General features: G+C 62.8%; 1 protein-coding gene across 3 annotated transcripts in view; it reads right to left on the reverse strand.

The window, feature by feature from the left end:
- The window catches only part of LRP5 (LDL receptor related protein 5), a 94,374-nt gene that overhangs the window by 56,897 nt on the left and 25,384 nt on the right, over positions 1 to 12,093 (reverse strand). For 2 of the 3 annotated variants that reach the window (XM_070065115.1, XM_051827847.2), the window contains exon 2: positions 6,257 to 6,653. In XM_070065115.1, the coding sequence (XP_069921216.1) occupies positions 6,257 to 6,653 (397 nt within the window). Of the gene's footprint in view, positions 1 to 6,256; positions 6,654 to 9,688; positions 9,711 to 12,093 lie in introns of those variants that run through there. The other variant, XM_051827848.2, reaches the window with a different exon arrangement.

A 12,093-nucleotide genomic window follows, 5' to 3' on the forward strand; every position in this document is an offset into this window, starting at 1 on the left:
GTTCACGTCCCAGCTGCTCCACTTCCCATCCAGCTCCCTGCTAGTTCTGGGAGAGCAGTGGAAGATGCCCCAGTGCCTGTGCACCTGCACCCACGCAGGAGACCCGGATGAAGCTCCTGGCTTCACCTGACCCAGTGCTGGCCGTTGTGGCCATCTGCGGAGTGTGCCAGCAGATGGAAGACCTCTCCCTCCCTCCCTCCCTCCCTCCCTCTCTCCCTCCCTCTCCCTCTCCCTCTGTGTGTAATTTTTTCAAAAAAAAAAAAAAAAAAAAAAACTTAGAAAGAAAATGCTGTTTTAAAAAAAAAACTCAAAAGGACAACTTGAAACCTGCAAGGAGGGGGGATGGGCCGGCTGGACCACGGCAGGGGCCACGGGCTGGAAAGACAGACAAGAGCCCACGAGAGGTGGCCACAGGCTGGAAAAGGCAAACAATAGAGACGCACGAGGGCCCGTGGGCGCCGGGGCTGGGAGGAGAGGAGGAGGAACGGGGTGGGGGCGGGGCGGCAGGCAGGGAACGTGGACTCTGCTCAATTTCCCTAAAACGATGATGGCTGCCCAGTACGGACGGGCACGTGGTGGGGGGAGGGGCACGGAGGAGCTGCCACCCCAGGGCCCCACATCCAGGAGGAGCGCCCATCCCTCGGAGGCTGCCTCACTTCTCCCCCGAGTACAGCAAAGGAGCGAGCCAGGTGACGAGCGTCTGGGAGGACAGGCCCCTGCCCGCCGCGGGCACCCAGGTCCGAGGTGACCGCTGGCCGCGTGCCCAGAGGCCGGGAGCTGCCCCAGCCCGAGGGCCCGTCTTGTCTCGTCTGCTGAGACGGGGCTGCGCCTCGACGGTCTTCAGGGCCTCCCTACTGCTGGTCCACGCGAGACGGCTGGACTTCCTCCACCCTTCCCCGCGACCCTGACCCGAAACAGGCAACTGGGCCAGGCTGAGTCCAGGGGGTCAGCCCTGGAAGCCCAACCAGGATGGCCGCACAGGCATCCCGGGGGCGTCATTTCCGGGCCGGAGGTGCTGAGACAAGCTCAGGGGGAGTGAGGGGCCAGGGGCAACCACTCCCAGCCGTCTTCCCCAAGCCCCCAATGAAGGCCACTGCTCCCATTAGACAGATGAGAAGACTGAGGCTGACCTGTCCTGGGCACCCGTGCCACAGCGTGGCTGTCTGGTTGAGCCCGGGCCTGGGAGGCTGCGACTCAGGCCTCAGCCGGCAGGACCAGCACGAGGGCACTTTCCAGGTAGCCTGAGGTTTGAAGGTGCAGGTGGCGTGGAGACAGCCCGAGCCCCCTCCCCACTGAGACGGCATGGGGAGAAGGGGCTCGGCCCGGGGCACGCAGGCCCGCCCCCAAATGCTGCCCGGTGGCCCGGGGACAAGGCCGGAGACGTGCAGGAGCATAACTCGCATTCCTGCCTGGGTTTCGTAACAGAGGCCCGCTGGTTTCCTTAAATGGGGAGCCTGTGAGCCAGGCCCTGCAGCGGCGGCCGCTGGCGGAGGCCGGCTCCTGCAGACTCCAACGCCAGTCCAGCCCTGGCCAAATTCCACAGAGGAAAATGGGCTTCGGGAGTGCAGAGTACACAGCACAGCTCAGGAAGGGCCGTTCGCGTGTCACAGACGGGGCAGGCCCCCCTGGCTGCACTTAGAGACCCAGGAGCCCAGCAGCGAGGCGTCCCAAGCCTGCTGTCCTCGCCCCACCTGCCCCAGTACTCAGGCCCCTCCTGGCTGTGGGGCGTGGAGACTGAACTCACGGGGGAACCACTCCTGAGGTCAGCAGTGGGCCAGGCACGGGGCCGGCCCAGGCTCTTTGGGCTGGCGCAGCCTCCCTCCTGGGCCTGGCGCTCGACAGGAACCCGGGGCCGGCACCCCCGGCCGTCTGAAGTGTCAGGGACCACACCCCATGGCATCTGAGGCAGGGGAGGTGCAGGCAGAGGCCGCCTCAACAGCCCCGCCCAGGGCAGCACCAACAAAGTCCACGCTGCCCCAGGCGTGGCCGCAGGTGTGACGGGAGAGGCTGCCGAGGCCAGAGAGCACAGAGGAAGCATTCACGCTGAGTGAGCAAAGCCAGAGCCGCCGGCTCCCAGAGGCAGGGGAGCCTGCTCCCGGCTGAGGGCCTCGCACCTGCAACCCAGCACCAAGCACCTCCTCACTGAGCGCCAAGTACCCCACCTAATGCCAGCCCCCTCCCAACCCACATGGCAGAAGGCCACAAAGACATCTCAAGGGGTTGGCACCATGGCACGGCGGGTTAAACTGCTGTCCGCAACACTGGCATCCCACACGGGCGCCGGTTCAAGCCCCGGCTGCTCCACGCCCCATCCGCCTCCCTGCTAAGGCACCCGGGAAAAGCCGCAGCAAACGGCCCCAGTGCTGGGGTCCCTGTCACCCACGTGGGAGACACAGAAGCTCCTGGCTCTTGGTCCCGGCTTCAGCCTGACCCAGTGCCGGCCATGACAGCCATCTGGGGAGTGAACCAGTGGATGGAAGCCCCCCCCCCCCAATAAATCTTTTTTGTACAACAAGGTATTTTACAAGGCAGCCACGCACAGACTACTTGGGTCGGGAGAGGGTGTGTCACAACAGCAACATTTCTGAGCCCGTGGCCGTTCTCTGGTCTGTCCACGACACGTGGCATGGCCACGCCCCGCACAGGCAGCACCACACCCTCCCTGCCTCCGGCTTCCCTGGCCACCCCCATGCAGAGCTCCAGCAAATCCAGTCGCTTCCGCCTCCGGAGCAGACCCCGAACCTGGCTGCCGCCCGCCCCCCACCCGCCACCACAGTACACCATGGCGATGTCAGGGATGAGTGCCGAGGGCGCCCTGTCCCCGGCCCCGACTCCGCCACCCAGGGGCGCTCCACAGCATGAGCCACACCAGGCAGCACCTGACCTGCCCCCACCCACATCTCAAGACCCCTGCTCCCCTCCCTCGGCCACAGCCTCACCAACAGGCCCAGCTCCCGCCTGCCCCAGGGTCTTTGCACTGGCCACTCCGTCTGCCTAGAACGTCCTTCCCCCAGCCCGTGGCATGGCTCTCGCCCTCACACACTCGGGATCCACCCGAGGCCTTCCCAGGCGGCTGGGAAAGGGCAGGAAGCCCCTCGATGTGGCCGCCCTGCCCTCGGGCCCACCTCAGTCCCTCCACGGCTCTCCTCCCTCTTGGGCCCCGCCGTCTTCCCCTCCATGACACCGGCAGGGCCGAGGGCACAGGTTGAGCTGCACCTGCACCGTGGGGACAGGACCCACATCCAAGTGTCCAGGGACCTGGCTCGACACCCAGATGGGAGGGCAAGCAGTGGCCGGGGTTGGGGAGGGCAGATCAACAGCCACGGTGTGGCAACAGTGTCCACTGCCCAGCACACCGTGCACCGACCCTGGGCTAGGCGCCCCATGCAGCTCCGCAGGGAGATGGTTATAAGGTATCCCAGGAGTCCTGGGCTGCGCTTCGGCGAGTGGAGAGCTCTGACGCTGCTCACCAGGCAGCACGGTCCCACTGGCCAAGCGGGCGTCTGGGCAGCCAGGCCCCCGGCACGGAGGGGCCGACAGGGCCTGGAGCCGCCCTGGACGGCACCGGGGAAGCTGGCACAGGTGGGGAGCGCCAGGCTGCTCTGGGCTGGAATGGGGAGTCTAGACTCTCGGGTCATAAAAGGTACACCATCCCACCCCAGCACACGTGCACACGCACACACATGCACACATACATACATGCATGTGTACACACACAACACACAGCACACACAGTGTGTGCACGTTCCCATGTAGACACACTCAACACATGCACACTCCACACACTTGGTTACACATGCCCCATAGATTTTCACACTCACGCACCCAGGGCCGCTCATTCACTCGGACAAACACACACACACAGTCACACTCACACACGTGCTCTCTCCCCTCTACATTCAGTCGCTCCTACACTCTTGCACACCCACATTTGGTCCTGAGACACACACACACACTCACACTCCCACAGTGACAATCGTACTCCCATTTACCCTCCCACTCACACTCACTCCCATTGTCACACACTCATTCACTCTCATGTACTCTCGTACTCCCAGTCACTCAGACTCCCACACACCTGCACTCCCACATACACACACAGACCCGCATTCCCACATTCAGTGACTCTCACACTCCCACACACTCGCACACACTCACACACACTCTCTCTCATACACACACACACTCACACACTCTCTCATACATACACACACTCATACACATTCCCACACATACACTCTCTCACACACACACTCCCACACATACACACTCCCACACACTCACATACACATTCACATACATGCACACACTCACACACACTCATACATACTCACTCCCACACACACTTATATACATACACTCACTCACACTCACTCACATACTTACACTCCCACACATACACACCCTCACACATACACATTCACACACTCACACACTCTCACACAAACACTCCCACACACACACACACACATTCGCACACTTCATTTGACTTTTACAGAAACCACCTGAGCCCCAGAAGGCCCTGGCTCCTTGCACGCGTGTCAGCAGTCCTGGGGTGTCCTAGGTCACCACAGGCAGGGAGCAGAGGCTAACCCCACGACCCAGGTGCGCCCAACCGCCGGGCCCTGCCTCCTGGCCCTGCCTCCCATCACCCCAGGCCGGGCCCTACCCTCCTGGCCCTGCCTCCCATCACCCCGGGCCGGGCCCTACCCTCCTGGCCCTGCCTCCCATCACCCCGGGCCGGCCCACAGTGAGCCCTGCACAGCCTGGCCTCTGCTCCAGCCACCGATGCCACAGTCGGTGTCAGCCTCAGGCCAGGGAAAACAGCCAGGGGGTGGCACCAGGCTGGAGCCCAGGGTCTTCGGCCAGGGGAGGGCTCCCAGACCCAACCTCGGCGAGAAGGAGGGACCCGGAGCAGCGTGGCGCGCCAGGACCAGCACACGCCCTGTCCTTGGAACCTCCAACCTGGAGGCTCCGCGGCACACTCCTGGAGCGCCCAGTCAGCCTGGCCCGTCTCGGCGACATGCAATGAACCGCCAGGAGACCCGCCTAAAGCAAAAACCCAGAAGTGGGAGGCATCACAGGACGGGGGTTAAGGGCCAGCCTGGGACACTGGTATCCCGTATCAAAGTGTAGGTTCAACTCCCGGCTGCTCCACTGCTGATCCAGCTCCCTGCCAAGGCGCGGGGAGGCAGCAGGTGACAGCCCACGTGCCTGGGTCTCTGCCGCTCACGCAGGAGACCCGGATGGAGCTCAAGGCTTTGGCCTGGTGCAGCTCAGCTGTTGTGGGCATTTGGGAAGTGAGCCAGTGGATAGAAGATCCTTCCCTCTCTCTGTTTCTCTCTGTTACTATGGCTTTCAAATAATAAGTGAATCTTTTAAGAAAGACTTCTGGGGGCTGGCGCTGTGGCATAGTGGGTAAAGCTGCCACCTGCAGCACCGGCATCCCATATGGGCACCGGTTCAAGTCTCGGCTGCTCTACTTCCAACCTAGCTCCCTGCTATGGCCTGGGAAAGCAGTAGATGACCCAGGTCCTTGGGCCCCTGCACCCAGGTGGGAGACCTGGAGGAAGCTCCTGGCTCCTGGCTTCGGATCGGCCCAGCTCCAGCTGTTGCAGCCAACTGGGAAGTGAACCAGCAGATGGAAGACCTCTTTCCCTTCTCCCTCCTTCTCTCTCTGCCTCTCCTTTGCTCTCTGTGTAACTCTGACTTTCAAACAAACAAACAAAAACCTTTAAAAAAAAAAAAACAAAACAAAAAAAGACTTCTGACAGCCGTCCCACGGCTGAACCAGCACAGGACAGACAGGGCAGGGCGAGGCGGGCTCAGCGCGGCCCAGGCAATGACGGGTGTGCTATGCCCAGGGTCACCTCTGGGCTGAAAGGCAATCAAACTGCTCAGAAAAGTCCAGAACAAGCGTGGCCCGGCTGGCCCCTGACTGTGGGCCACCTCCTCGCAGTGCCACTGCCACTCACACACCCCCAGCTGGAACAAGGACCAAGGGAGCCAGACCAAGGAGCAGAAAGGGACAAAAGGGACCCCCAGAAGAGACAGGAGAAAGCCCCACGCCGTCCCCAACAAGTTCTACTTCCGGACAGGCGGCTGCAGACAGGTGTGCAAGGTGCAAAGCCACCTCTGACAGCGTCCATACCTCCCGAAGCCGCCCGGCAGAAACGCCCAGCCCGGCAAACTCCAGAGGGGACCGGCGCCCCCTCCCCCCACCGCCCCGGGGAACGCGCAGAAGCCAAGGGGTTACCCGTGAGCGGGGTCCAGGGCGATGGCCCTCGGCTGGTCCAGGTCCTGCCAGAAAAGCACCCTGCGGGACGAGCCGTTGAGGTTGGCCACCTCGATGCGGTTGGTCTCCGAGTCGGTCCAGTAGAGCTTCTTGCCCACCCAGTCGCAGGCCAGGCCGTCGGGCGCCACCAGGCCCGAGATGACCACGTTCTGCACGGCGGCGCCCGACTGGTTCAGGTAGGTCTGCTTGATGGCCTCCTCGCTCACGTCCGTCCAGTACACGGCGCCCCTGGAGAACTGGAAGTCCACGGCCGCCGCGTCCTCCAGCCCGCTCACCACCACGGTGGACTCCAGCTTGACCCCGCCCGCGTCCACCAGGCGCACGTCCCGGCGGTTGGCGAACAGCAGGAGTGGAGAGGCTGTGGGGATGGAAGCACACCGTGAGGCTGGGGGCTGGCGTGGCACACGTGCGTGTGTGCACACACAAACAGATACACAGGCACACACATATAAGCACACCGTGAGGCCGGGGGCCCAGGATGGTGCACATACGTGTGCACAGACACCCACACACACACACACACACACACGCCAGGGGCCTGGTGTGGTACAAATGCGTGTGCACAGAGACACAGATATAGAGAGACACATACATGGGGCACCAGGCAGCTTGGCTCACCCATGTCCAAGACCCCAACCCCTTCCCTCCGTCCCCAAGGTGCTCAGCGGCTCCTCCACATACAGGGCCACAGTTGCTGTCATTACAGCCACGCGGCCTTGGGTCAGTTGACCCACACAGTCCTGAGTTAGGGTCGACCCACGCGGTCCCGAGTTAGGGCCAACCCATGTGGTCTCGAGTCAGGGTCAACCCATGTGGTCTCAGGTCAGGGTCGACCCACGTGGTCTCGGGCCAGGGTCGACCCACGCAGTCCTGAGTTGACCCACATGGTCCTGAGTTAGGGCCAACCCACGCGGTCCTGAGTTAGGGACAACCCATGTGGTCTCGGGCCAGGGTTAACCCACGCGATCCCGAGTTAGGGTCAACCCACGCAGTCCCGAGTTAGGGTCAACCCATGTGGTCTCAGGTCAGGGTCGACCCACGTGGTCCCGGGCCAGGATCGACCCACGTGGTCTCAGGCCAGGGTCGACCCACGCAGTCCTGAGTTGACCCACATGGTCCTGAGTTAGGGACAACCCATGTGGTCTCAGGCCAGGGTTAACCCACGCGATCCCGAGTTAGGGTCGACCCACGCGGTCCCGAGTTAGGGTCAACCCATGTGGTCTCAGGTCAGGGTCGACCCACGTGGTCCCGGGCCAGGATCGACCCACGTGGTCTCAGGCCAGGGTCGACCCACGCAGTCCTGAGTTGACCCACATGGTCCTGAGTTAGGGCCAACCCACGCAGTCCTGAGTTAGGGCCAACCCATGTGGTCTCGGGCCAGGGTTAACCCACGCGATCCCGAGTTAGGGTCAACCCACGCGGTCCCGAGTTAGGGTCAACCCACGTGGTCTCAGGCCAGGGTCGACCCACGCGGTCCCGAGTCAGGGCCGACCCACGTGGTGTTGGGTCAGGGTTGACCCATGTGGTCTCGGGTCAGGGTCCACGAGCAGCCTTCCTCAAGTGACTGCTGAGCTCGACTCCCATGTGTGGGAGACTCTCCCTGCCACGGCCCCAGTCCCACGCGTGGGAGACTCCCTGCCACGGCCCCAGTCCCACGCGTGGGAGACTCTCCCTGCCACGGCCCCACCTCGTACAGGCATTTCACGGATGAGGCCACACAGTGTGCCACAGGCCATGGGGGCCTCACCCACTCTGCTCACCTCTGTGACTCGACAGGAGGACCCAGGCCTGGTCACGAGGCCACTTAGGTTGAGTGGCCCAAGCCCCTGCCCAGGCCAGGCCAGAGCAGGGCCACACAGAGCCTCCTGTTTCCCACACGGGCCTCCTCTCCCTCCCACCTCTGCGGCCTGTGGCTCCCCTGCCCTGACCCCAGACGCCCCTGCGGTGGACAGTGCACAGCCACCTTCATGTGCCACCAGGCCACGCGGAACAGGGTCGAGCTCCCTGCCCAGCCTCCCTGCTCTGCACTCCTGCCTGACCCACCCCCACCCCCATGCCCACCCGCTGGGCCTGTGACAGCCTGGGAGGGCAGCGGGAGATGGCCCAAGCGCTTGGGCCCTGCACCCACCCACAAGGAGACCCTGATGAAGCTCCAGATTCCCTGCCTCAGCCTGGCCCAGCCCCGGCCACTGTGGCCATTTGTGGAGTGCGAAGCAGTGGATGGAAGACCTCTGTCTCCCTCTGCCCCTCAAATAAATCTTTTAAAAAGGGGGAGGGGCAACAAAGAGAATGTAGTAATCCCATTGAACTATGCACTTAAAATTAAGATGAAGTGTTTTAAAGATTTTTTTTTTTTGACAGGTAGAGTTAGACAGTGAGAGAGACAGAGAGAAAGGTCCTCCTTCCATTGGTTCACCCCCAAATGGCCGCCATACCCGGCGCTGCGCTGATCCGGAGCCAGGAGCCAGGCGCTTCCTCCTGGTCTCCCATGGGGTGCAGGGCCCAAGCACTTGGGCCATCCTCCACTGCACTCCCAGGCCACAGCAGAGAGCTGGCCTGGAAGAGGGGCGACCGGGACTAGAACCCGGGGTGCCAGCGCCGCAGGCAGAGGATTAGCCTAGTGAGCCGCGGCGCCAGCCATTTATTTATTTGAAAGGCAGAGTTAGAGGCAGAGGCAGGGAGAGAAAGGGAGAGAGGGGTCTTCCATCCACTGGTTCACTCCCCAGATGGCCACAACAGTTGCAGCTGTGTTGATTTGAAGCCAAGCGCTTCCTTCGGGTCTCCCACGTGAGTGCAGGGGCCCAAGCACTTGGGCCATCTTCTACTGCCCTCCCAGGCCACAGCAGAGAGCTGGATCGGAAGTGGAGCTGCCGAGACCGAAACCAGCGCCTATATGGGATGCGGGCACTACAGGCAGCAGCCTCACCTGCTACACCACGGCACCGGCCCAAAGATGAATTTTAGGCTAGCACCTGTGGCACAGCAGATTAAGTCTCTGCCTGCAGTGCTGGCATCCCATATGGGCACAGGTTCAAGTCCCAGCTGCTCCCCTTCCAATCCAGCTCTTTGCTGTGGCCTGGGAAAGCAGTGCAAGATGGCCCAAGTCCTTGGGTCCCTACACCCACATGGGAGACCCAGAAGCAGCTCCTGGCTCCTGGCCTCGGATGGGCCCAGCTCTGGCCATTGCAGCCATTTGGGGAGTGAACCAGTGGATGGAATCTCTCTAACTCAGCCTCTCAAAAAAATTTTTTAAAAGATGGTGAATTTCATGTTATAGGTATCTTACATCACAATAAAAATCTTTTTAGAAGAAAACAAAACCGGACGCTGCAACTGCAGCTGGGCTGGGCACTCTGACCTCTCACAGCAGGTGGCCCCAGCAAGGACACGCACCCAGCATCACCCCTGCCTGCCGTCAGGGCCCATCAGCCAGGAAAACTCGCGGGCGGAGGAGGCTGGCAGCTCTTTGTGGCCTGCAGCTGCTGGGGCGGCAGGTGACGAGGGCGAGGCTGAGAGAGGAACCTGCAGGGTCTGGAGACACCAGAGCCCTCGGTGTTCTAGAACATTCCATCGTGCACTGATGTGTTCCAGTCTGCGCAGTCGCGTCACTCCTCTGCATGCTGGAGCGTCCATAGAGTTCAAAGGTCAACAGCTGAGTTCCCCCCTTTCCCTGGTCAAAGCCAACAACCCCCCCCACCCCGTCCTAGGACCTGTCCTAGGAGCTGGGGGTCCCGAGGGGGAGGGGGAGAGTCGCCCAGGACAGCGAGAAGAGCCCTGAGCACTGCCAGCAGGAGGGGCCGGCCGGGAGCGTGCGGCCGCCCAGGGCCCGGAGGAGCAATGCCCTGTGCTGTGGGTGAGGCTGTGGGGGCTCCCAGAAGTCCACACTGTGGCTCTTACCCTGTGGGGCAGAGCCCCCCAAAAGCTGAACCCTTCTCGACACACACACACGCACACACATACACACCCACCGAGACAGACATACACACATATATACACACAGACACATACACACATATACACACGTACACAGGGTTGTCACCAGGCCCACGAAGCCCTCTCCCAGGGCAGGAACCCCTTGCTAAAGTGAGTGGGGAGGCCCCTGGGTTCCCGCAGGTCGGGGGCCTGCTTGGGTGAGGCCTTCGTCAGGCCCAAGCGACTGAGCCTGGGGGATGCTATGGAGGGGTCTCACCACCGTGCCGTCCAGGCAGCAAGCACTGTGCAAGTGGGTGCCCCTGGGCAGGTGGGTGCCCCCTGGTGTAGGTGGGTGCTCCCTTGTGTAGATGGATACCCCCTGGAGGTGAGTGCCCCCTGGAGTAGGTGAGAGTCCCCTGGTATAGGTGGGAGCCCCTGGTGTAGGTGGGTGCCCCCTCCCTGGTATAGGTGGGAGTTCCCTGGTGTAGGTGGGAGCCCCCTCCCTTGTGTAGGTGGGAGTTCCCTGGTGTAGGTGAGAGTCCCCTGGTGTAGGTGGTGCCCCCTGGTGTAGGTGAGTGCCCCCTGGAGTAGGTGAGAGTCCCCTGGTGTAGGTGGGAGCCCCCTGGAGTAGGTGAGAGTCCCCTGGTGTAGGTGGGAGCCCCCTCCCTGGTGTAGATGGGTGCCCCCTGGTGTAGGTGGGAGTACCCTGGTGTAGGTGGGAGTACCCTGGGATAGGTGGGAGTACCCTGGGGTAGGTGGGAGTTCCCTGGGGTAGGTAGGTGCCCCCTGGTGTAGGTGGGTGCCCCCTCCCTGGTATAGGTGGATGCTCCCTGGTGTAGGTGGGTGCCCCTTCCCTGGTGTAGGTGGGAGCCCCTGGTGTAGGTGGGTGCCCCCTGGTGTAGATGGGTGCCCCCTCCCTGGTATAGGTGGGAGTTCCCTGGTGTAGGTGAGAGTCCCCTGGTGTAGGTGGGAGTTCCCTGGTATAGGTGGGTGCCCCTTCCCTGGTGTAGGTGGGAGCCCCCTGGTGTAGGTGGGAGTTCCCTGGTATAGGTGGGTGCCCCCTGGTATAGGTGGGAGCCCCCTGGTGTAGGTGAGAGTCCCCTGGTGTAGGTGGGTGTCCCCTGGTATAGGTGGGTGCGCCCTCCCTGGTGTAGGTGGGAGCCCCCTCCCTGGTGTAGATGGGTGCAGCTCACTGCCCAGGGGGCCAGTGGACGGCCAGCGCGCCCTGGCAAGCCCTCCTGGTGGAGGTCCTGGGCTCCAGGATGCTGCCCCAGGCACCGAAGCCCCTGGCCGCTCTGCTCCCTCCGCAGACTGGAAAGACCGCATTCCCCACAGAACCAACCGCTCAGCCCAGCCCAGCACAAGCCCAGGCTTCAAAGGCAGGAGACTTTTTTTTAATTTCCTGTGCTTTCCCAACCTTCAACTGGGGGGGGGGGGGGGGGGGGCAGGCCCTGGCAGGCTCTCTGGGAGCCCCTCCTGCCTCTCCAGCCTTGAGCTACACCTGACACCCGAGATTTCAGAGAGGCACACAGCACTCTCCCACCACCCGAGGAACCGGCTTCTCAAGGGAAGACCCTGGCAGCGGCCCCAGGCCCACAGCAAGTAGGGGCGGGGGCCTCTGTGCGGGGGGCTCCCTGCCCTCACCCAGCTGGCACCGGAGGCCTGGGGAACCCTGGCTGGTGTGGGCGCTGGGGCCATGCACACACACCCCCTCCCCAAAGGCGGGAGCCAGAGGCAGGCAGAGCAAGAGCAGGGCAGAGAGGAGGAGGAGGAGGAGGAAGAGCCCGAGGGTGGGGCGGGACCCCTGGGTGCTCCTGCGGGGAAGACAAATGAGGAAACGCCAGCCCAGCGAGGAGCAAGCCGCAGGCCAGGAAGGCAGAGCAGGC

This window comes from Oryctolagus cuniculus, chromosome 1 (genome assembly GCF_964237555.1).
Source record: "Oryctolagus cuniculus chromosome 1, mOryCun1.1, whole genome shotgun sequence".
In the NCBI taxonomy this organism is placed as follows: domain Eukaryota; kingdom Metazoa; phylum Chordata; class Mammalia; order Lagomorpha; family Leporidae; genus Oryctolagus; species Oryctolagus cuniculus.